The sequence below is a fragment of the Gadus macrocephalus genome, chromosome 19 (assembly GCF_031168955.1).
Source record: "Gadus macrocephalus chromosome 19, ASM3116895v1".
Classification (NCBI taxonomy): Eukaryota; Metazoa; Chordata; class Actinopteri; order Gadiformes; family Gadidae; genus Gadus; species Gadus macrocephalus.
In genome coordinates, this window is record NC_082400.1 from 11,511,871 (window position 1) to 11,537,255 (window position 25,385).

Below are 25,385 nucleotides of genomic sequence, written 5' to 3' on the forward strand. Positions count from 1 at the left end.
GCCAGAGTGTTTAAACCTTCTCATGATGCGATACAAAGCAGTGTCCTTGGGTTGGTTGTTTTTCAACAAAAAGCTACTGGTGAAAAACTACAAAATGTTGTATCCTTGGTCGCATTCATATGACGCAATACGCGGAGGGATCGGAGCTTGTGTCAGAGAACTGAATGATAGGAAACACAGCACAGGTCTACTGTTCGTTAGTGCTGAGGACACGGACTCCACCGTAGGGACGTTTCGCTGGAGACAATTTCGAAGGCGAATGTTAACTTTCGGATAATACATTCAGCTAGACTATCTAGCGTTTAAGGGGCTGGTTTTCCTATATACATATTGGTGTTCTACAACGGAACAGCAGAAATGTCGTCTCCAAGTCCGGGTAAAAGGCGAATGGATACGGATGTGGTGAAACTGTATCCTTTCTGAACATAAACAACGCTTAATTGTTGTCGAATGAACTAACCTATATGCTTGTGTTACTGTGTGTAGTTAAATATGGCAGCAGCTATCCTGATACGTGTTGTGTTATGTGCATTGCAGATGTCCAGTAAGCAAACCAAGTTCCATCTCTATGCTCAATGTCTAGTATTTTGATGTAAACAATATTTTGCTAGCAAAGCCTATAGTTTTCCGTGACCCCTTTCATTCGCTGCGACCCATCGGTCTTTCAGGGTGACTGTATTAGAAAAAAGTACTGGAAAATCAATTGTTGGCAGTTCAAATCGCTATTGTGTTCAAGACATTAGCTGACGCTACTGTAGGGATAGTCAAGAAGGATTCCAGCCCCCTTGTTTGCGCTATTCCATTTGAATGTATAATTATCTTGGTGCAGTATGAATTGCACAGATCTTCAGTGGTACATGAATTGAACGAGGGCATCGTGGTGTTTCTTTGTACTGTTGTCACTGGGGTACAACACTGGCCTACATGTTTACAGTGCTTGTTGACATATCGTTTGGCTGGCTGAGGAGACGCTGCCTTTGTTCTGACTAGTGATGTGGGCTCGCAGGTACAGCGCCTGGCGCTTTGTTTAGTGAGAGTGATGCACATCAGGTTGGTTTAAGGGTCTGCGTCTAGAAAACTTGCCTTGTCAAGCAGCTCACATGTCAGTTTTTCTGTTCATTTTCATCTTCAAAATGGCCACCTCATCTTACTGTATTTTAATGTGCATAGGCATGTTATGGAGGCGTAATTACTATGGTCACACTGAGTTGTTTTCCTCCTGTTTATGGCAAGGCAGATGTAAAACGTTATTTATGGAATACAGCATTTTACATGGACTGTTTTGTAAGTATTATTGTAGTATTATTTTTATATATCTAATTGCCAACACTACTACTTTTTTTTCAGTGTGTTTTAGTCTTCTTTCAACTAGGAACATTAGAAAGGAAATTCACAACAATCGACCAAAGGGCCCCTGAACAGTGTTCTAGAACAGCAGTACAAACAACAAGTTGTGTTTTTGTCCCAGCATCACAGTGAATGGATTGGATAGCCTGTTCCTAGCTGGAAACCACAAGTAGGAGGGACTGTGTAACAGCTGACGGAATGGCTGTAATAGTCAGTCAAATATGACCAGAGAGTGGCCAGCCAGCACAAGGGAAAGGCCTTATGGACCGAATGATTCATTGTTGAAAAAAGGATTAGCTTCAGCCACTTTTTGTATCAGTTATTTTAAGTCCTCATGTGTAATTTGCCTGTTTTGTACGCCTTTTTATCCTCCCAATAAAACCCCTTCCCAATCTTTTAGCCAGAATTAGGATTGCGGTGCTATTTTCAGAGTTCTTGTATAACCAGTTTGAGCCAGTCTATACATTGACTGTTCTCCATTTGGTCGATAATTTTTTTGGCCTGCTGATTATATCATTTCTAGTTTTGGCTTTTAGCAATCCTTATTTGAGAAAGCAGGTTTTTTTTTCTAATATCTGTTCCCTGTTCAACCAAAACACTAATTCCCTCACTCGCACGCACGCACACACACACACACACACACACAACCCAGTCTAGTATGTGCAACGGCTGCCAGTGGTCTTAGTGGAACACAGAGCAAGTGTTGTGCAAAGGATTGCAGCATATACACCCAGATACATAGATGGACAGACGACAGTTCCACATTTTGCTCAGCTGTAGCCTTTTGGCTCTTTCCTTTGTGGCTCTCGTTCCCTGACTGGCGAGTGCATGTTTCTCGTTGGCCACCTGTTGGGTTGAGAACCGGTTGGTTCCAAAGTTGAGTGAGTGACCATGAGAGCACACTAGCAGATTGCATTTTTTAGGAGTTTATATTTTGGTTTTGATCCAAAGATTATCAGCGATGATCAATATGTATGTGGGTGGGTTATTTAACCAGCCTATTGTTTACTACTGTGTATAGATACAGAGCGATCTGGCCTCCAATTTCAGGAACCCAGGGCCCTAGAGAGATATTTATCCCTAGAGGGGGCACTGTAGCTAACAAGGCGCACACACACACACACACACACACACACACACACACACACACACACACACACACACACACACACACACACACACACACACACACACACACACAGGTCTGCACCCACACTCATTCACAGTGTGGGGGCCGGTGTCCTTCGACATAACTAAAAGCCCAAACTACGACCATAGCTTTCAAACAGCAGTGGCTCTTCCCTCTTGAGTTAACAGCCAAACCAATGCCCATCATTTGCTGGGAGGGCCACAAGAGACCTAGGAAAACTGGAGCAATGCTCAATCAGAAAAATAATGTCATGATGTCCTTGTCCTCGACTAGTCTGGCAGCACTAGGTAAACAATTGAATGGGCTTGTAGCACGATTCATTGTGCAAGTTAGGTCTATTCAACTACTTCTTTTTGAGTAACACATTTTGAATAGAAAATGTGTCACTCAAAAGGAAGGGGAAACAGAAAAAAAAATTAATAACTGGAGCACTTGTGAACATTAGAAATATTACTAATAACCTTAATATTGTGCATAAAGAGTTTTTTTTCACAATATATTTGTCTCACATAGCAAATAGGGCAGTCAGTTCATTAATTTCTGCATATACTTTCACCTGTATAATTATATTATATAGTGTACGTATTTTTTTAATCAATTAATCTCTACACCACAAAAGATGAATACAAAACTAATGTCAAGAGATTGCTCCTTTTAAGTTTCATTCATTTAAGTCTTATCTTTTTCATTCTTTCATTCTTATTATTCCAATGAACACTCAAAATATATGACCAAAGCCATCAATCAATCTAGCAACAACTGATCTGTTAACTGTTATTAACATTGAACAGAAATGGCATCTTCTCTAAAACAAAGAATCTTACGTGCATGTACAACTCCGCATCATTTTTCAGACTGACCAAATGAATCACCTCCTCATCAGTCAATACATCTTAAAGGACAGCTAGCAAAAAGTCTTTCACTGTTTCAGAACCTGTAACGTTTTATTTATTTTTTATTTACCAATAATCCATGCAACACAGAGTGGCTATGTTACTCCTCTGTAGCACTTAATGGCGCCAAGCCATTAAGTGCTACCCTCTGTTAGTAATTCCCTCTGTACTTTCACTTTGATTTGACGAGCATCCAAGCCCATCGGATGTGTTCCATTGAAGTCAGAGTGATGTGTCTGACGCAGTGCCTTTGCAGGTTTTGTTATTTTCGCGATTGACTTGTTGCAGATCAAACCTATAGGCTTTGGTCCAACGATACGATATATTTCACAGTCCACTCCTCATTGAACGGGTGGTTTTCATTGTGTACCCTAGGCCTATTCAATGTGGACATGATGGTATAGCTCTCAAACTTTTTGCCACATCAGAGACAGATGTTGGAGTGTGCAAGGTCATGGGGGCGGGACAACGTGGATGAAACGGCTTCCTACTGGCTCTCGTTTTTGCTCAGAAACAGCTTTTTCTTCGGGGAAATAGGTTTCGTTACTCGGCCTGGTGTAAGTGCTTGTCCTATGGCCCTCGTTGATTCTTCAAAGGCGCGCTCCCTGTACGAATGCCATTGCACACTAAGCCCCTTGGAATTTGAGAACAGGTAGATTACAAAAGGCTTAAGCCTATTGTGTGTGATGAGACAAGCTCTTATGTTACCGGTGACCTCGTGTCTATAGGTCGTTGTCGCGCAGAAATTGTTTTGCGGAAGTATATCCCGTTTGAGTACGGTATATAGTGCTGGTGTAAAGGGAATAGAAAACATTTAATTTGACATAGTGAGTCCCCAAATATACAACCAACCCACACATGGAACCGTAATACAGACAAAATCAATTGTTTATTATCATGGAAGCTATGTGTCTCTGTATTAATTCATACATTCAGATAGCCACGACCAAAAGAAAGGTAAATTTTTTACTGAATTCCGCCTTCCCCCGTTCACCGTTCGGAACCAAGATAGAGCACAGATGGTGGCTAGGTGAATAAATCACCGCACATATCTCGCATGTTCTCTCTCGCCAGAGAAGCCAGAGGTGTGAGGGTGATCCCTCAACGCGACAGCTCATTACACCGTGTTCGTGTAGGGTATTTTCATTGTTGGGTCTTCTTTTTTAATGCAAAAGTTATGTTTGCTCTGTTGTGGCCGAAAGGCCCTGAAAAAGACACAGGTTAGTGAAGCCTGTTCCAGAAAGACGAGCTGGAGGGTTTGTGTGTGGGAGTGGGTGGGTGTGTGCAATGTATGTGTTTCAGTCTGCTAGCATGTACCCTGACTATTGCCTATTCGACCACTTAGCTTTCTCCCGTCCACTCTGCTACAACATTCCAGTCCTTTATGCACAGACTAGCCAATCCAAGGCATTATCTCCCACTGGCCCCGGACTACATCCCTATTGTTCACCCTGGTTCTGGCATCCGGACAGCATTAACAGTTTATACACTGCTGTGTTCAATGCTACTCTTGTACAAGAGCACCCCCCCGTTGACCTCATCACAGTGTTCTGCTGCTGCATCAGTCCGAAATAGCCCAACGCTACGCCGGTTTTAACGTTGTCGTTGTACGTAGCATGTAGCATGGCGTGTGCTAGAATCAACCAGAAGGGTAGACTTAACTGTAGTATCTCTAGGGAAGTGGCTAGCGGCTGAACCTCAAAGATGTTTGGGTGTAGCAAAGGAGATGAGGATAATAGGGAATGCTCCAGGCTAGAGATACAGCTGTGATGGGCGGGTTGTAACACAATGAGCTTTCATCGTTGGCGTGGCCAATGTATTCCTATGGAGTTGATCGAATTTTCCAAGTTCAAAGTTCAAACTATTTCAACTTTGACCTCTCAAACCGCGTCCATTGAGATTACAGCTTTGTCTGATGTTCTAAAACCAACTGCATCCAAATTCCAACAGCATTTTTAATTCTGAAACTGAAATAGAATAGTTTGATGAGATAAAGGTACTAAAGGTGCTGTCAGTTGGCCAAAGCTGACTTCTAGGGCTTTATTAGATTGTGCACATCAGGTGTTGACCGCTTAAAGAGGAAGAGAGCTGGAACAGTTTGCCATGATGGTGAGGATGACACATTTTCAAGGGTCTTATGTTGTGACCTTTTCAAATATTCCTCTTGTATCTTTTATGTTGATTTCTTACTCGCTCTGAAACCCAAATCACATTTTTAGCTTTGTGGTCATCTAGACCCAAGGTTAATTTTTAATCATTTAGAGGAACTTGATAAGGCCTTATCAAAGGAATAGCCCAGTTATACTGAGCTGCTGCGGCCATTATGGGTATAATGCATATTCTTCGCAACAATAATGATTTTTTCTCATGTTTAGATATACAGTACATAAGTGATGCTAAGCATTGGGGATTTATTTGCTCAGCATTGTCTAACCTGACTTATGTTAGATTAATCGACCCACATACTATTTATTCCAAAATTCAACCTATCAAAATTCAAAGTACAACATACAAAGTAGTTTCCTGGTGGATGTTATTCATTTGCATATTGTTTAAAGCTGGAAGGTAGATGCACTTTTACAAAGGTTTTATTTTTTTGATCGTGTTTACAGATGATACAATAATCTGATCAATGGTGGCTAGGAGCTCTGTCTGAATGAATCGGCCCCTGGCGGCTTGACTGACAGCTCCGTGGCCCCCGGGACAGTAAGAGGTTGGGGGCCCTCGCGGTTAATCCTTCAATACAAAAGATGAAGCCGCACACACGCATGACTGAGTTCCCTCCGAAAAACAGATGGACTGAAGTTCCTGTCGTTCTCCTGTGATTCTTTTGGCTTCCCCCCCTTGTAACACCAGGGAGCTCAACTGGCTAATATAGCCGGGATGGATTGTTCCTGCAGTAAAAAAAGAAAGAAAATTCCCTTTCAGAGCTGCCATTGCGCGGTGGATGATGAAGAGAGGATAAAGAGCAGAGTAAGGTTCACACTGGGCGTGGCTGCCTAGTCTTGATGTATGGCGGCTGACTCTTATCCAAAGCGAACCAGAAGATGGTACAGTATATCCACCCCCCCAATAATGTTCTTTATCGGACAGTCTGCCTCTGTGAGGCTCTCATCTGCGTCGGGTTGATTAGTCAAGGAGGTGTGTGTGTGTGTGTGTGTGTGTGTGTGTGTGTGTGTGTGTGTGTGTGTGTGTGTGTGTGTGCGCGCGCGCGCCCGTGCATGCATGCGTGAAGCTTGTTAGCTCCAGTGGTGCTTCAGGGACAAGTATCTATCTAGAGAAACTGTTGCTCGAATGGTAATCTTTCACCCTTAACTAAAATCAACCGCACCCAAAGTGTGGAGGAGTCCCACGGCGCTCCAAGTGTCTAAACACTGAAGTGCAGCAGTCAAAGTCGTGCTGATTTAATCAAAACGGCCGAATCCTTTCCTCCTTTGATGCATGATGGCCTGGATCTTTGGCCTTTGACCCTGCTCTATTTGTGTGCTTGCGTGCGCCTTTTGCTGTTGTTATGCTTGTTTCTGTTCGTTTGCTACGGGTTTATCCTATACATGAGTCACTTCACTATGTAATGTGTGTGTCTGAAATGTGACCTGATTCGTGGAACAACAAGCGTTTCTCTGGTTTCTATGAGCTGGGGCAGCCAAATGGCATTTTTGCAAGGTGATTATCCGAGATTGTAAAAGGAAGCTTTATTCATGTGTGTTCTGTGAACGATGTTGTGATGGTGTTGGTTGAAATAGCTGGTCCCATGGTGGAACAGTCTCAAAGGGGATTGGTATCCACGCGTGGGTGGCTGTGTTTGTTCATGTGTCAGTGTCATGTTGTTGTACTCCAGATAGACAACATGTAATGCAAATGTTGTCTTTTTTATGCGTAGAGAGGCCGTTAATCCTTGTGTTTTGAAGTGTACCCTAGCGTTGGGTTCAATTATTTGTTTATTCCTTCAGCACGGAACGGGAAGCAAATAGGGACAGGAATCGTTAGGGACCTCGCAATGAAATGTTCAGATTTCTGATTGCGTATAACGATAGCTATAACGATGCAATCGTTTTAGTATTTAGTGTTGTTTTATGTCAGCGTTTGTGGTTTAATTATTTATTTTTTATATAAAACTATTTTTGACTGAACCTGTCAAAAGTTTTGCGGAGGCAAAGAATACGGATTCTCAAAATAACAGTTTTTTAATTCTTCTTCCTGTTACATCGAATGACTATGAATGAAAGCTGTACGTCTTCCACCGCCCAGTGAGTTGGGTTTGCTTAACGTCTCAAATGAATTTACATATTTCAATGAGTCAGGCCTCTCTGGGGCAGTATGTCTATTGATATGGAAAGCATGCTCTGGGTTTCTGGGACTGTTCACACAGGGACACCGCGCACCACGGCACCAACTCACCACGGCTTTCAGGAACTTCAGTTATGTTTATTAACCTCGTCAACGATCCTCCCAACCAGGCTTCTCTAGCAGAGACTGTTATTTTGAGTGGTCCGTCGAGACTTGCGAGTGTTGAGTTAACGGACCCCCACATCTCCAGTTGTCAGTCATTGTTCTTCAAGTTCCTAAAATGGTGAGAAGTCCTTGAGGAGGTGGCTTTTGTGTGTCCTGAAACGACAATGTCCTGAGCTGTTTCGAGTGCACACTGCGACCATTGTGTTGCTACAGCAGCGGCCCTCGAGCCCGAGTCGTGTTTACAGAAATAAATCCCGTGCAGGAAGAGCTACTCGACGCTCTTTCTTGCCTCCCACGGTGGTTCCCCCGGTTTCCTTAGCGTTCTCCGACACCGACTCCTTCGCCGCATGAATATAACCAGCTGATCAGCTATTGAAGCTTAAAGGTGATGCATTATACCACCAGCTGTGCGCACGATTAGCCGTCGCGCTAACATTAGACGTCGCTCGTCTCGCCGTCATACATCTAGGTGGACACGCCCACTTGTGATGTCAGAAGAGACCAATTTTCAAAACGGCTTGTGACGGCTAATCACACTCACACCTGGTGGAGACCTTTTGAAGGTTTCTTAAACCTCAGTGTTTGGTGGTTGTGTGTCTTTGTCGATCGATGACGATAGCGGTGCGATAAGGGACGGCGATCATGCAGCATACTGTATCGGGGAGTATTTCATGGTTAACCGGACCGTCAGGCTGAGTAGGATGACTCATCTGAAACAACAAGCAACAACAAAAACAAAAACATATATGTTTTTCAGTAGAAACGGTCTTGTTTCGACTGTGTCAGAAATAGACGAATTGCTTTGGAAAGAGGATGAGAACTGATCCAGTGAATGAACAGAACACAATAATGTCTTTGCTCCTTTCTTTAACTTTTTGGTCCAATGTCACTTTGTTCCTGGTAGTTGTTTGTCCTTTACATGTCCAACCCTCTGAGGCTAGAAAAGTGATAAAAGCCATGCAAGCTACTGCAATGTGTACAATATATTGCACAATACATGGAATTTATATCACAGCATATTGCAAAAGCTGATAAACACAAAACACAAATAAAATATTTGGGACCTTCAATCGATATTTGTATTCAAGCCAGTAAGAAACAGTAGAAGTTTTAACGGGCGAGGTTTGACCTAGTCGGGTCTTCCAAATGTCGTGGATCAGAGGTCCATTGTCCTTGCAATGCTTAACTCTGGGACTCCATTTGCCCATGTCTAGCAATAATAATGAATCCATTCCATACACTATTAGGGTTATTTCTACTGTGGGTTTTATTCAAGGCATATTTTATGGGCCCTTTTTATGGGCCGGAGATTGGATTGAAGGGTGCGAGCGATTTTCATGAAGCATAGGTTCGAAGGTTGGAATCAAACCTGATTTGCAACGAGGTGCGTGGTCTGTGTCGTTAAAGCGTGGGTTGGTAGTTACTGAGATGCCTCGTCAACGGTTCTCGTATTTATTTATTTTCGTAGTAATTTTGCTTAACCTTAATAGGTCGTGCTTCTTGTTTCAGATGAGTCACCTACTCAGCCGGACGGCCCGGTTAACCATGAAATACTCCCCGATACTGGCCCTTGTATGTTCCTGGAAAGATTAGGCCATCCCAGAGTTTAGTCAAACCAACACAAAGCTGGAGGCGAGGCGCACAGGAGCTGACACACTTTCTCTTCATTCGGGAACGGAGTGCGGTTGTGTTGGCTGTCCCGCTACCACTGAGTCCACCTGCGTTCACTTATCAGGCCCGGCCTGGTACAGCCGGGATGGGTGAGGGGGGGGGGGGGGGGGGATCAGCAAGCCCCGCAGCACGGGGCAAGGGATCACAGCCCAATGTCTGGATCGCATTTGGAGCCGCTTCACCTCGCTATGTGTGTAGCCTTGGCTTGGAGAGCAACAGTCGGTCTTAATTCTGCCTGCAGCTTAAGCTTTTTTGACCTAGAGCTCACTTTACATAAGCAGCAGCAACTGGTGTGCATACTGCATATCACATAGAGTTTGCACGTCTCGGTACATTTTAAATCCCTGGAGACTTTGTCGTTCCTAGCTTTCGCTGTTGAATTTGTGTCAACATTTCGGTGGTTAACGCATCGTTTTTTCCTCAGCACTTTAGGTGGCTGTTTTTATTGTTGTTATTATTAATTATTGAGCACCCTTGGAGCTTTGAGATGAATGCTGGGGAGCAGAGAGAGCTGGAGAAGAGTAGGTCAATGGGGGTCTAAGGGGGGGGGGACGTTTTGAGCTGATTTAGGCCCAATCCCATTTCTACCCCTTACCCCTTCAAAGCAAGGGGGAGGGGTAAGGGGAAGGGGTAAGGGGTAGAAATGGGATTGGGCCTTAATCTCCCTCCCCACAGACCGGCTACCCTCTGAGTCCTGTAGCCCAGGACAGTTGCTGTGCTTCTCCAGCAGCCTGGAATCATCTGAGACGTCAGACTTGCTCGGCGTAGGAGTCTCCGTGATGACCGCACGCCACATGTTGTTAAAACACGCACACACATACACACGCGCGTGCACTGTAGTCGTGTGTGTGCACACACATACACGCAGACACACACACATTGGAAGTTAAATGCACGTAATGTATGTATTGTTAACCCTTTCATATATTTGAAGAACATATATGCTGTGCGCAAAGACATAGGGCTGTATATTGCTTGGATTTTACACACATACAACCACAGTTTAAACACACTTATTTCATTGATTGAAGACACAACCAGCCTTTTGGAAAGTATGTCTTTTAAAAATGAATCAGCTCAGAGAGGTATTTCGCCTGACAGACAGACAGACAGACTCATTCATTCATTCATTCACTCACTTTCTCACACTCGCACACAGAGCAAGTCGAATATAAAGCTTAGAGACAAAGATGTTGGTGGTGCTAGTCTTTAACACTTTCCCCGTTTCGGGGATAGAAAGCGTTTCTCTTTTCACCTTTTTCCTTTTGTCTAATGGAGTTTCCACAGAGGTCTGTCTGCTCTACCTCTTTAGATGCGGGTGCCCGTCTTGGGTATTTTCCTTTGATAGAGAAAACCCTTCAGTGGTCTCACCCTGTGGCTGGCTGCTGTTTTCTCTTCGCCTTTCATCTGCGAGACCTTTTCATTGTGCGCCGTTCGCCCAGGGACTCTCCAAGAGTGTGAGTGTGTGTGTGGGTGGGGGGGGGGGGGGGGGGGGGGAGAGAGAGAGAGAGAGAGAGAGAGAGAGAGAGAGAGAGAGAGAGAGAGAGAGAGAGAGAGAGAGAGAGAGAGAGAGAGAGAGAGAGAGAGAGAGAGAGAGAGAGAGAGAGAGAGAGAGAGAGAGAGAGGTATATGACTTGCAGCTGTTATGGCAGATGTGCCTTTCAAAAAGGTCATAATCACTTCATTTCTATTTGTATTATCATTTTTCATCATTTTTTATTTGTATGAATCAGAAAATGTACAGCTGGCCCAAAATACATTGGCTAATTACAGAAGGTAACTTGTGTAATGTTGCTGCTGAATTAAAAGAAAACAAGTGTCTACCAAAGACATCGTTGAGTGGATGAAATCTGTGAGGCTTCAGCCGCAGTTGGCAGACGACAAGGTACCGGCACTTGCTTCTGGAAAAGCAAATGTGTATTCTCAATTCATGGTGTGTAAACATTTTGTCTTGCTACTAAGCAGAAGGTCTGACGTCTTCTGTGCTGATAGCTGAATAGCTGTGTGTGTGTGTGTGTGTGTGTGTGTGTGTGTGTGTGTGTGTGTGTGTGTGTGTGTGTGTGTGTGTGTGTGTGTGTGTGTGTGTGTGTGTGTGTGTGTGTGTGTGTGTGTGTGTGTGACATCAACGGGGATGAAGATGAACTCTGTCTCTTCTGCATCTATTTAATTCCTTCCCTATTTCTATTGGCACTCTTTAGACAGGGCATTCGTTGCCTCACAAACCACATGTATACACCAATCCACCAGGATATATAAGTATATATCTTAATGTTTTTAGAACTCCTGCCTCCCAAGGATGGTGAGCCGAGTGGTGAGTTATGTTGCGGCAGGAACCACATTGTTTGACAACGTGCTGTTTATGAGGTACCATCTTGTTTATTTGGGTCCATATTTAGCACGACAGGATATTTTTTGCGTGCGGGTGTCATAGCGGGATAGTCGCTTCAAAAGGGCAAAACCCATAACTGCAATTTCTCCAGACTTTAAAGAAGGGCTGCTCGATTAAGGAAAAAATCATAATCACGATTATTTTTTGTCAATATTGGAATCGTTATTATTCAAACAATTATTTTAGAGTTTGAAAACATTGCATTTATTCAGCAATTCAGAAGGACTTTGACATTTCCCAGAAAAACTACTAAAAATTTTCAAGTAGAAAATGTCTATAAAATTCAAAAGTTATGTTATATAATAAATTAAAATTGAAGTTCTTAGGCGGGCAGAGCCAGGCTACCTACTCGTGGGCTCTTCCTGCCTTTTTAACCTCCATATACTTAAGAAAACCAATGGGCCCCCCAGGTTTGAGGCTTTCATCGGGACATTGGTGGCCAAAGTCTCTGCGGGTCTTAATTGAATCGCTCCTGTCGCCGAATCACCAACAACAAAACGGCCAAATAGAGAAAAGGATAGAAGGGTCCTATTATTAACATGTCAGTGGGCTAGTGGTAGGAGGAGTGGTGCAGCCCTGGTTGGGGTATTAATTGGTGTGTTGGGGTAATACAGTCCATTCTGAACAAGTGACTAGTGGACAGGGGTGCTAGTGCAGACAAACCAACCCCCCCCTAGTACATGCCCTGTAACGCTCACCTGTATTCTGATTGTCCTGGTGACCGCTGAACCTATGTGCTTCTAGTGTGTACAGACTGAGAGGTGTGTGGGCATTTGAATGAGCTTAAGCTTGTGGTTATACCATTGCAGGCTGATTGGTTGATATTAGGCATGGGCTGCATCGATAACATTGCAGAGCTGCCTGAACATGGATGGACATGCTAAACGTGCTGCAGCAGAGTGTAAACAACAGGGCAACTGGAATGTACTGTAGATACCCTGTAGCTACCCTGTAGTGTCTTCTAGTGGGGTAGGCCCTTACTGTGTATACTATTGAAATCAGGCCGGTTGGTTGGTTGTTCCAGTGTGTGGTAAGAGTCTCTTTGGGGTCAAAGCGTGTCGTTACATTGGTTGGTTGGTATATACATTCAGCCTGCCTGGACTCTTGTTAGTTGGTTTCACCCTGTTGAGCCAGGAAGTTTTCTGTGTGCGCTCAGATGGCAGCACTCATCCCTGGTGATACTCGGGGATTCTGTGTGCCCTGCACAGATCCAGCCCAAGCTTAAAATAACCCTTGATTCGATTTAACCCTGTGAGGGTCAGCACCGCCACTAATGATGACGCGCGCAAGCGGAAGCAGAGTTATTGTGTAACCACCAGTTTGATCCAGTCTATACATTGACTAATGGTTCGCCCTTTGGTTGATTATTCCGTATTTTTGCCCTGCTTTCATTTCATTTCTTGTTTAGGCTTTTAGCATTGCTTATTTGAGAAAGCAGTTTTTCTTTTCTAATATCCGTTTCCTGTCAACCGAAACTCTATTTTACACACACACACGCGCACACACACACACACACACACACACACACACACACACACACACACACACACACACACACACACACACACACACACACACACACACACACACACACACTGTTGGTTTGGGCTCTATATCTTTCTTTTTACTTGGTTCTCCCTCCTACCTTTTGTGTGGTTACCTTGGATTTGTGTTGTGTTCCACCTGCTGTCTCTCTGCATTCTTTGCTTATATATTTCAGGGTTTTGCCGTTCTCTCTATTTCTCTCCCTCCCTCTCTCCCTCCCTCCCAACCACCCCAGAAGATTATCTCTTCATGATGACTGTAGAGGGATAAGTCTCCAGGACATACGCGTGGCAGTAATACCGGAGGATGCATTCATCTGAACGTTGGCGATGCTCTGTTGAAGGCAATCCATACCCTCAAAATGGTTGTGAAGACCAATGGGTGACACAGGGGCTACGACCGCAATTGTGATAGTCTTGGATGGCAACATAGTCGGGTATATTCGTAAAGAGGTAGAGGCAGTGCAGGCTTCCAAGCTCAGCATTCGCTTCACATGGTCCGAGTGACAAGGTTATTTCCTGCGAATGATTGCGAAGATGTGTGAGTCATTCGCTTCTCAAGTGTTGTTGTGACAGAGGCAGGACCTTCTCATCAACACCTTCTGTTCTATTACCGTTCCAGCACTTTGGAGTACTTTAGACAGCAAATTAACTGCTAGGTCACATTTGTATTTCTGCATTCTTAAGAAAGATGTTATGTAAAAAGACTTTCCATTAATTTTACAGGGTGACCTGTGTTGTGTTATTACCGAGTCATGGTCGTGCATTGACACCCAATGGTTTAGCTAACATCATCATTCAACAGAAAAACCTGTTGGATACAAACACAAATCTGACAGTTGTTAGAGGACGTCACATTTCATAGAGATGCTTGAGATTTTGTTTAATTCACAGATAATTGGAACGTAGCAAATTATTCATGTGTGTGTGTTTTCATTTTTGAGAATATTCCTATTCCCAGGGCTGGGAACGGGGAGGGGGGATTATGTAGATGATGTTGTTATTCATTAATTTCTCACCTTGGTAACCACGAGTACGAGTGATCAGAAGATGGAATCACCAGGGAGACGTCCTAAATATAATAGTTTCAAATGTGTGGTGTTAGTGTGTGGATGTGTGTGTTAGTGTGTGCGTGCCTGTGTGTTCATGCGTTGTGTTCCTTAACACACTTCCAGCATCGAGAGCAAGCATGAAGTCACCATCCTCAGCGGACTCAACGAGTTTGTAGTAAAGTTTTTCGGACCTCAAGGAAGTAAGTGTTTATTTCTCTTCTTCTTTGGTTTGTTGGGTTTGTTGTGTACTGTGTAATAAGCAATGTAACATTCTGTGGACTGCGTATAGGGTGGACTGGGAGGAGCTCCACTCTGACGGAATCTGTCCAGTTTCCAGCCGTCCTTGGGAAAAAATGAGATTGTTTGCACACTAAAGAAGCTGTTGATATTGTTATCGAATCAAACGAAAAGCATTGGACTTTTGTGGATTTGTGTGAAGCATCAGCGTCGTGTGATCGGCCCTCCCGCTGATAGCAATGTCCCGGCAATGTTCCTGCTTTAATTCACAACACCACCGTATCTGCAGCGATCAGGGAATGTCCCTAGGTCTTCAGCCGGCACACACATACATTCATTCACACATGACCCGATGTAGAACATTTAGGTAAAGACTGCATGTGTTAAAGGGGCTATAGAAGAAAAAGGGTGTTCCACACTACCCTGACTACACCATGTAGTTAAAGGCTGTTCCATAATGTGAATACACATGAGGGTACATGTGGTCACATTGCTTACCACAAGTGTACTTAGTGTCTTTCACTTGTTGCCAAACATTCAAACAAATTTTGTTCATTCTTTGACCCGCATATTATTGTGACCTGAAGTGACCCCTAACCTTATTTTGTGGAAAGAAAAAATTGAGTTTTTTTGCCTTTCCACTAACCTTGCAGTGGAAAGGCAAATCATGGTTTTCAAATCCAGAATTTGTTATTAGGGGGGGGATTCCAAAGCCTGCCCTTTCAATCTCATCTGCAGCACACCTCCCTTTCCTCACCCTACCTCAAACAAAGCATTCCGAGTTCCGGAACACATTCCAGGACGTGTCGCAGTAAAAAACGGAGCATACCTCCTCACGTTATCGGAGACATCAGCAGAGCGCCTGGAGCTCCAGAGGACCGACCTCACAGAGGAAACGCACCCCAAGTCTCCTGTCCCGCGTGGGACCGTTCTGACGGGTTCACCGGGGTGGATCCGGGGAACATAGACCAGATCCAGAGGGTTTTCCGGCTCCCCAGAGTGTAGAAAAACAACTGAGGCGGTTTTTAGAGGAGCGCTAGACTGGGAACAGCAGGAAATAACTCTCCGTCGCAGCGGCGCTTTCAACATCTGTGTGGGTGTGGCAGATGTTGGAAGATATGCTGATTCGAGTCTTTATTGGCCGAAATACTAGGCCACACATTATTTCAGCTTTTTCTGAAGAATATTTTCCCGACACCCCTTGTAACCTGTTCATTTATGTACTAATGTGTGTGCGACGCGCACGTGCACACAACAGGCCACGGGGCTCCAGTTACGCATTTCTATTTTGGGAGACCAGAACATTCTGTACCCCTGTGTGTGCACGCATGCACACACACATGCACACACACCTGCACACACACATGCACACACACACAGGCCCACACTCTGCCTATATGGAATCCCACTTGTCTTTTCCTCTTATTCCGGGCCGTCAAACCCAACTGAGGATGAAGAAGCAGTCATCTGAGGAACTCAACCAAAGCTCAAATACATCACTTCAAAGAATCTGAACAAAGGAACCTTCGTGAGGGGCGGAGCTGCCGATCTATTTTTGGACAGAGAAAGAGAGAGTGCCCGAAAACATCAGAGCAAACACAAAACTATTACAAATTCCATGTATACCAAACTACCATATCATCAAAGTGTATAAATACGGTGGAGTATGGCTATACGTATGAGGTCCTGGACATGAAACGGACGTACTCTCCATCACTCTTCTCTCTCTCTCTCTCTCTCTCTCTCTCTCTCTCTCTCTCTCTCTCTCTCTCCACATGGCATCATCTGTGTCTTGTGTTTCCTCTCTCGCCCAGCGCCGTATGAGGGGGGCGTGTGGAAGGTGCGCGTCGATCTTCCCGACAAATACCCGTTCAAATCACCATCGATAGGTAGGCCTCCGCCCGGCGTCCATTTTGGATCTCCCTGGTTCAAGGCTAATACTGTGTTTGGCAGTGCAATGCACCATGTCCCTCTTCAATCTTCTCTCTGCCTCTGCTTTGCAGGATTCATGAATAAGATCTTTCATCCCAACATCGACGAAGCGTGAGTGCCAACGCATACAACTCAATGATTGTAGAAGCCGTAATAGATAGTGTTGATAATAGCACAAGACCAAAAAGACCAAAACCCTCATCTCACACATCTCATATGAAAGAAACCACTGATCGATCCAGAGGTCACAACGGACTGGGTGTATTCTCTCATGAAGTGGAGGCTTCCATGTTACAGGACAGTAGAGTAAAGACTGCAGTGCCTCCACCCACAGATCTACACCTACATTGTGGGATGAGCAGTGTGATGTGCAGATACCTGCCGGTGCCAATAATGATCTGAACGCCAACCTCTAAATCATAAAGCACACAGCTATGGCAGGACAAATGCAAGATAATATACCGTGAAACAAAACTATTCTAGTTTCTTGTGTGTATGTATATAATTTGTACGCTTAGGGCTTCGTACCTGCTATGAGGCTGATATCAGACACCAGGTGTATGAAGTGTGTTTGAATCGCTTGTTGACTCAATCTCTTGACTGGATGAGGTGGTTGAATGCATCAACGTGCCTCTGGTCATGCTTCTCCTAATGCGTCACCACCGTGGGCTCCCTTCCCTTTCTCCTCATGTCCCCCAGGTCAGGGACCGTGTGCTTAGATGTCATCAACCAGACGTGGACGGCGCTTTATGGTAAGCCGCTCATTGTGTGTGTGTGTGTGTGTGTGTGTGTGTGTGTGTGTGTGTGTGTGTGTGTGTGTGTGTGTGTGTGTGTGTGTGTGTGTGTGTGTGTGTGTGTGTGTGTGTGTGTGTGTGTGTGTGTGTGTGTGTGAGTAAATCTGTCATGGTATGGTAGGAGGCAGTGATATGCATTTTATCTGTGTGTATTATTTTACAAGATATGTTTGGCTCAACAAAACCAAGTTCTATGCGATGCAAGCCCGTACATGCACATATGCTAGCCTGTGCGCGCAGCGTATGCTAGCAGGTGCACACAGTGTTTGCTAGCGTGAACATGCAGCTTATGCTAGCGTGTTTGTGTTGCTTATGCTAGCACGTGCGCGCAGCATATGCTAGTGTGCATGCAGCGTATGCTAGCGTGTGCATGCAACGTATGCTAGCACGTGCACGCAGCGTATGCTAGCACATGCTCAGTGTATGCTAGCGTGTGCATGCAGCTTATCCTAGCGTGTGCATGCAGCATATGCTAGTGTGTGCATGCAGTTTATGCTAGCGTGTTTTGTGTAGTGTATGATAGCTTGTGCGCGCAGCTTATGCTAGTGGGAAAACAGCATATGCAAAGGTGTGCATGCAGAGTGTTCTAGCGTCCTGCAGTGGCATTAGACACTGGCCTGATAGCGGCCCTAATCCATTTAATAAGGACGTGAAGGGAAAGCTAATGAGCTAATACCTTTTTAACCTGTAAGGTCACGATACATTTTCCCCGTCAGCAATGATTCAATGTCGGCATGACTAAGAGCGAGAGACACTAAGCGAGAGGGAGGGAGCGAGAGGGAGGGAGAGCAATTCATATGCTCATAATGGCAGTCAATGCTTCACCCAGTCTTTTATCCTGGTCTCATTGTCCCCACCCCGCCCATACACCACCTTTACCCCATCACTCACTCCCTCAGGTATTCATTCCCTCTCTTGACACCTTGCCATGGCTCTTCCTCCTTGTTATATAGCCTATTCATTTGTTCACACACACACGCACACACACACACGCGCACACACGCACACACACACACACACACACACACACACACACACACACACACACACACACACACACACACACACACACACACACACACACACACTCTAGTCTCCCTAACCGTTGAATAATATGAATGGCCTTGTGAGGATATGGTTGGCAGATGTGCTCTATTTATTCCCTCTGGGCATTCTAAGGTACGGCTGTCTTACTGTGGAGCTGGAGACCCAAAAGGGTGTCTTTGAATACACTTGGCTCAGAATCATCTTGCCGCTGTTTGATTTGGTGAAGCGTAATTTGAGCTGAAAGAACGCCATATGTGAGAGATTTTCACTCCCATGGTTGTGTTTGGTGGGGGGAATATGAAGCAGTTATCACATGCACACTCAGGAATTCAGAACTCTACTGATAAGAATCCGTCTCTGATGCAGTACATTGGAATATATGGAAATGCAAGGCAGGACATCAGACCAGCCTTTTCAAATACAAACCCTGTTGATATTTCACTCCTCGGGTTCTCATTGAGAATCAGAAAAACAGAGACGGCATCGGACCTGAAGTCCCACCACCTTCGCGGTGGCGTGGCGTCAAATTAATTTCCCGTTGATGCGAAAGGCGATAGACGATGATTCGGCATCATCTGCCGGGCTCCTTCTAATTAGATCTTTTGTTCCAGTCCTCCCTTTGTCCTCTGGACGGCAGCTGCTCTGGCCCGCCTCGGCCGCCTTAAAGGCCTCCCGTGGAACAGAGCCAGCAGAGTTAACCGAGTGTTGACGCGACGCGTTTCCAGCAGCGTCCGTTAAATCCCCGCGAAATCTCCCTGCCGTCATCAGGCTTTTGTCATTTCTCCTCCATTTTATCTCCTCTTTCTTTATGGTGCGTTTTATGGGCCCAACAGTGACACCCAGTAGATGAATGCAAAACTGCGGTTTTCTTCCCCAGCTTGAGCCTCAGGCCTCTGGGACACATGCCTGGAAGACATGGTTTAGACACACTGCCTTCATTTAAATAGGCCCTCAACAACCCAACTTTTTAAGATTGCTTTCACAACATAACCGCCATCCCTTCTCTCCCTTTCCTCCTTTTTAAAATCTTTTTGCAAATATACGTTCTTATTAAATTATTTATATTTTGTGATCATTCTGTAAAGTCTTTTAATGTCTTTGAGTAACTAGAAAAAGTGCTAAATAAATAGAATGTACTATTATTATTTAAAGAGGTTGGCGTCCCTGTTAATTGACTAAAAGTATGTATAGATATAGATATAATACAGTTATAGCATTTCAACGTCCAAGGGACCACAGAATATTGGGGACTAAGTGTGCCACGGAAATAATAATCTTTGAAAAGAGGCCATTTTTTCACAATTACTTGACTTCACTCCTATGTCCGTCATCCAGATGTTGCGACCCAGGCTAATTTGCTGCATGACTTTCGTCTCTCTCTCAACCCACTGTGCATAAATGCCCCCGGAAATCTCCTTAAAACAACCAAAACAAAAATGACCATGTGTTGCCCTCTGCCTCACCCCTCTCCCCACTGCTCTCTCCTCCAGACCTGACCAACATCTTTGAGTCGTTCCTGCCCCAGCTGCTGGCCTACCCCAACCCCATCGACCCGCTGAACGGAGACGCGGCCGCCATGTACCTGCACCGGCCCGAGGAGTACAAACAGAAAATCAAAGGTGCCCTACCTGATTAAAATCCATGATGAATCAATGTTTAAAGGTGAAATATTATACCACCAGGTGTGAGTGTTATTAGCCTTTAAAGGTCGTTTGGAAAATCGGACTCTTCTGACATCACAAGTGGGCGTGTCCACCTAGATGTGTGCAGGATAGATCAGTCTCCCAGCCTACCCAGTGGACTGTTGCAAACGTTGCTCATCTATCCGTCATACATCTAGGTGGAAATGGCATTCTGATGTCAGAAGAGGCTGATTTTCAAAACGGCTTGTAATGGCTAATCACACTCACACATGGTGGTATAATGTTAAACCCGGAGCTCAACCCTACCAACAAGGCCCTCCTCAAAGGGGTTTAAACCCAGTGGGGCTCGCCCCTTTGCCTCTTGGGCCCACAGCCCCAACCTAAATATACTGGAATAAATACAAAACGTTCATCTCCAAATTCACCTTAATGTAATTAATGTAATGTGTTAGGTGGTTGGTGGGTTTGGGCAGTTTTCTGGTTTGGCGTTTAATTTATTTTTGGGGGCAATCTTCGACAGATAATCAGAACCGGAAAGTCACTGTTTTAGCTCAGAGGATGCTTTGTGCGCTCTGATGACTATCAGAACTGATGACTAACACGATTACTACTGTTATTTTGTCTTTGTTATTCACTGAGCTGCACCTGTGAGCCTGACGACTGTCATACAACAACACACAGAGAGTTTGGTGTGGAATGATAAATGCTGACACTAATATCTCTCTCTCTCTCTCTCTCTCTCTCTCTCTCTCTCTCTCTCTCTCTCTCTCTCTCTCTCTCTCTCTCTCTCTCTCTCTCTCTCTCTCTCTCTCTCTCTCTCTCTCTCTCTCTCTCTCTCTCTCTCCCCCCCTCCATCTCTTCTTGCTCTCTCCATCTCTTCTTGCTCTCTCTGCCCTGTCTATCTGTCTCTGGGTGTGTGTGGGTCTGTCTCTCTCTGTCTCTCTCTGTCTCTGTCACTCATTCTGTGTGTGTGTGTGTGTGTTTGCGCCTCTGTGTGCCTCTTTCTGTCTGTTTCTCTCTCCGCTCCAGAGTACATCCAGAAATATGCAACGGAGGAGGCCCTGAAGGAGCAGGAGGAAGGAGCCGGAGACTCCTCGTCAGAAAGCTCCATGTCGGATTTCTCTGAGGACGAGGCGCAGGACATGGAATTGTAGTGATGGGATACCTTCCCCATCCTCCTCCTCCAGCCTCCCCTTCACCCCTTCACCCCCCCCCCCCCCCCCAAGAGACTATATTTGATTTCCTAACCTTGAGAAAGCAGACTTATAATATTCATATTTAAAAAGTTGATTTACCTTTTTTGTTTTTATTATTATCTTATCTTATTGCTATCAAAACGACTAAACAATGATTTTTATGACGGCTTAGCCTTTCGGTGTTTACGACGTATGATGCACCTTGTAGATCTGTAGGCAGTGCTCTCTCTCTTCTCTCTCCCCCCCCCCCCCCCTGTGAACCAACCCGCTGGTGGAAGGTTCCCACAGTGGTGTATGTGGATCACGAGACCTAGCCGTGTGACTGGCAGAAACCTGTCCCACAGACATACATGGTTTACAGGGTCCTCATCATCATCACTCCCCGTGGGATTAGATGAAGAGCGGCCGGGCGTTGGGTCAAGGACAATCGTTTTCTGTTTCAGAGTGAAACGCCTTCCTCGGGAGTGTCATCAAGGAAGTCCCCTGAGGAATTCCGTTTGGGAGACGCCCCACTTGAGATCTGGTCAGGAGTATAGTACCAGGGCTATGTATGCCACGAACTTGACCACCAGGTTGGAAGTCCCAGGGAAATACGTGGAAAGAGTGGGCAGTTAATGGATTTCCTCTCTTTACCTCCGAATAAGTTGGTGTTCCTGCTTTTATTTGGCCCACCCTGGTCACCTGAAAGATATTTTCTTCTGTGTGTGCTGTTGTATGTATATAGCACCTATTTTGTATAGTGCACAGTATCTCTTTCTCTCTCTCTTTCGATGCCTCGTCCAACTCTAAAAATGCGGAATCATAAACCAAAACAGGTTGCTTCGTTTTAGCTGCCAAAGCAGCCGGATCACCTAGGCAACCCTGGCCTTTAAAATTTAATTTTAATTGCAGTGGGTTTTGATTTGGGCATACAGCATGTTTGGAGCTTTTGATGAATTTATTATTTCATATATATTTTTAGTTGTGACCTTCAGCCTCATCTGCCTCCTCACAAGAAGAAGGTGAACATGGATGAAATCCGATCAACGATCCCCAACTATAAAGGGTAAAAAACGAAGTGTGAAAAAACAAAAGCACAGAGTTCGAAACCAACCATGTATATTGTTTTCCCTCCACACAGTCGTTCACAGTTTGACTGTTAAAGGAGATGAATTTATTCTTTTGAAGTTTTCCAAGACATTGTACAGTTTACAAACAACAAAAAAATGAGTTTTGGTTTAGCTTATGTCGGCTTCTGTGGCTTGGAATTGAAACATGTTGTTTTTCGGATCGTAAACCATGCAGTGAATTAACGCAAGATTAACGCAACCAAAAGGTAGAGAACCGTTAACTCAAAGAGTTGCCGAACTCTGCAAACATCTTAACGTGTCTACGTGGCCGCATCACAGTTGTAGTTAGCTAGTTTGTTGTGAACCTTTCAAATAAGGGAGTCATCGTCCAATCAGATTCAGTTTTCAATTCTTGATTTTTTTTGTCAGTTTCTTTGTCCATGTATGACACTCCACACAGACTTCCCTACCTGAGGTGTGTGTGTGTGTGTGTGTGTGTGTGTGTGTGTGTGTGTGTGTGTGTGTGTGTGTGTGTGTGTGTGTTCGCGCACGGCTGTGATGATTTACATCTTCAGTTCTGCCTGAAAGCACATCAAATACCTTTTCAGGTTTTTTTTTACAGTATTTTCAGTGCATACGTTTACAGGATTCAAGGCTCTGTAATATGACTCAATGTTTCTGTAAAAACACAAAACGATTTTTATCAAGGATTGGTAGCGTGTCATACTACTGCTATGTTGTAGTTCTTTGTCCATGGCCCTATATTTCCATCTTGATGTCTGACCTGAGTAGTTCGGCCACTGTACAAGTGTTAAAAAGACACCTGACGTCAACCTGCAAAATGGAGGCACAGCACATTGGATATATGTTTCCATGGCACAAACGTCTCGTGCTTTCCCCTAAGCTGCCTGTAAACATATTTTTATTTTTTATTTTCTTAATCATTTAAAATGCCCCCACTATAGTGTGAAGAGTACACCGAACCTCATTTATTTTTAATCTGTTTAAAAGTAGAGATAGGAATTCAATTGTTAATTAATTGACTTCTCATTTATGCCGTATTCTGTTATACAACTAATTCATTTGCTTTTGATAAGCAGCACCAGAGGAAAGTGATAATCGCCCTCATAATGTTATCATTTTTATTATGTTAACCCTCCCCCTCAAAAAAGAACAAAATTAATCCACCGGACAGGATGGTCCACATAGGAGCTGGTGTAGTTTGGTCCTTATAACTGCTAGTTTTTATCCCTTTCTCTCTTCGCACAAACTAAGTAAGCTGCAGCAAGATTCAGCCAGGTTTGTTTTGGTTTCATTATTTATTACTTTGAGTAGAGGATACAATAACTAATGCCCAGTTAATCAGTATGCTTCCCTTACAGATTCGATTTATTTTGGTTCCAATATTTTGAATTTGTTATTTAGTTTGACATGCTTTTGTGCCCCTTCCTGATTTCCTCTTTTGTTAATAAGGTAGATAAGCGTTTATCATTCTCAAGTCGACCGACAGACGTATTGCCGCCTACAGCACAACTAAGTTTATCTGAACAACACTCCACCCACACCCTGCCGGTATAAAAAAAGGAAAAAGAAGGCACGCACACGCACACGTACGTGTTGGTTTGTTCATCTCCTGTGCACCTGCATGCTTCCCGCGTTGATTTGAGCGTGCGCACCTCCCAAATCTCGTCTTTGTTGCCGGAGTGGTTGTCCTTTGCTGGCCGACTGTTGCCACTAGAGGGCGAAGCAGCCAAACTTACGATGGCAAACTGCTGGTTATTATTTATTATTTTATAGTAACTGTATTTGGTACCTAGTGTGTGATAATTGGGAAGGATCTAAAGATTGAATTATTATTTTTTACAAATCCGTCCCTGGTATTTTTCCTAACCGTTTTCCTGCTCTTCTCCGTTTTTCATATTTGCATTGTGAAGTGGGCATGAGGGCTCTCTGTCAATAGGCTTATAACCTCTTAAATAGTTGTGTATAAAATAAACTGTTATAACTTTTTTTTAAATAAAACAATAAACGTGTCCATATTTTGCCTTTGTCTCATCTTTGGTTCATTATTTCTTCATTATTGTACCTGTTAGAGCTTATCCAGGAGGGATTTGTATTCTATTCAGCTGCTATTCAGGGAGGCAGTGCCGGCGCTCCGCACACGCAGAACACGCACTGCGCGTAGGGCACCAAGTGCCTGCGGGGGCACCACAAAAAATAAAAAAATCATCAACATAATAATAATCATAATAACGCGATATATTTAAAATGAACATGTGTAAAACGTATATATAAGCAATACAAAAGTAACATTTGCTCGAGAAAAAGATGTGTCTCCTGTGCGGCCTCTCTCTCTCCCCTTGGTGCCCCCCTCCCCCACATCCCAGTGGTACGTTCGACATCATTCTTAAAGGCACCCAGTGCAACTTTCGAGGCTTAAAAATAAACATTCAATTTCTAGTCTTTTTTACACGTAGTAAGTTTCAATAACTCCATACCATTACATACCGACATTTAAGCAGCAAAGATGAGACGTCGTTGTGTGGTGAGAACTGATACAAAATCGATAACAACAACAATGCCGCCATTTTCTTTATTTTTTGTAACCTACAATAAATAAAGCAGGCTTCCAGTCAATGGAAAAATGGCTTCTCCCCACCGGCGATTGTTGTTGTTTACGATTTTCTATCAGTTCTCACCACACAACGACGTCTCATCTTTGCTCCTTGAATGTCGATATGTAATGGTATGGAGTTATTGAAACTTACTATGTGTAAAAAAGACTAGAAATTGAATGTTTATTTTTCATTGAATGTTTACATAAAGTTGCACTGGGTGCCTTTAAGTTCGGCAGACACCTGTGTTTGGACATTGCCTCGAAAAGGCATCAAGAGTCTGGGGCGGATAAGAGAAAGAAGAAGAGACATCGAGATGATGCACACGCGTCGATGGCAGGTAAGACAATGTTTGAAATAAAAACGGCTAATTC

The 25,385-nt window shown here is 44.2% G+C and overlaps 1 protein-coding gene and 1 long non-coding RNA gene across 2 annotated transcripts; both read left to right on the top strand.

The window, feature by feature from the left end:
- The first annotated feature begins 128 nt into the window (after positions 1-128).
- On the top strand, positions 129-24,435 carry ube2h (ubiquitin-conjugating enzyme E2H (UBC8 homolog, yeast)). Its single transcript, XM_060038667.1, has 7 exons — positions 129-410; positions 14,622-14,698; positions 16,550-16,624; positions 16,739-16,778; positions 17,367-17,419; positions 19,999-20,127; positions 21,181-24,435. The coding sequence occupies exons 1-7, from the start codon at positions 358-360 to the stop codon at positions 21,303-21,305; spliced, it is 552 nt and encodes a 183-aa protein (XP_059894650.1). The 5' UTR covers positions 129-357; the 3' UTR covers positions 21,306-24,435.
- LOC132447731 (uncharacterized) lies at positions 418-13,499 on the top strand. Its single transcript, XR_009523186.1, has 2 exons — positions 418-6,575; positions 6,626-13,499. It is a non-coding gene; the product is annotated as an uncharacterized LOC132447731 (long non-coding RNA).
- Positions 24,436-25,385: the final 950 nt, after the last annotated feature.

Coding starts and splice junctions, on each gene's coding strand:
- ube2h (XM_060038667.1), top strand. CDS start 358: ATGTCGTCTCCAAGTCCGGGTAAAAGGCGAATGGATACGGATGTGGTG. Junction 411..14,621: donor GATACGGATGTGGTGAAACT/GTATCCTTTCTG, acceptor ACACACTTCCAG/CATCGAGAGCAAGCATGAAG. Junction 16,779..17,366: donor CATCCCAACATCGACGAAGC/GTGAGTGCCAAC, acceptor CATGTCCCCCAG/GTCAGGGACCGTGTGCTTAG.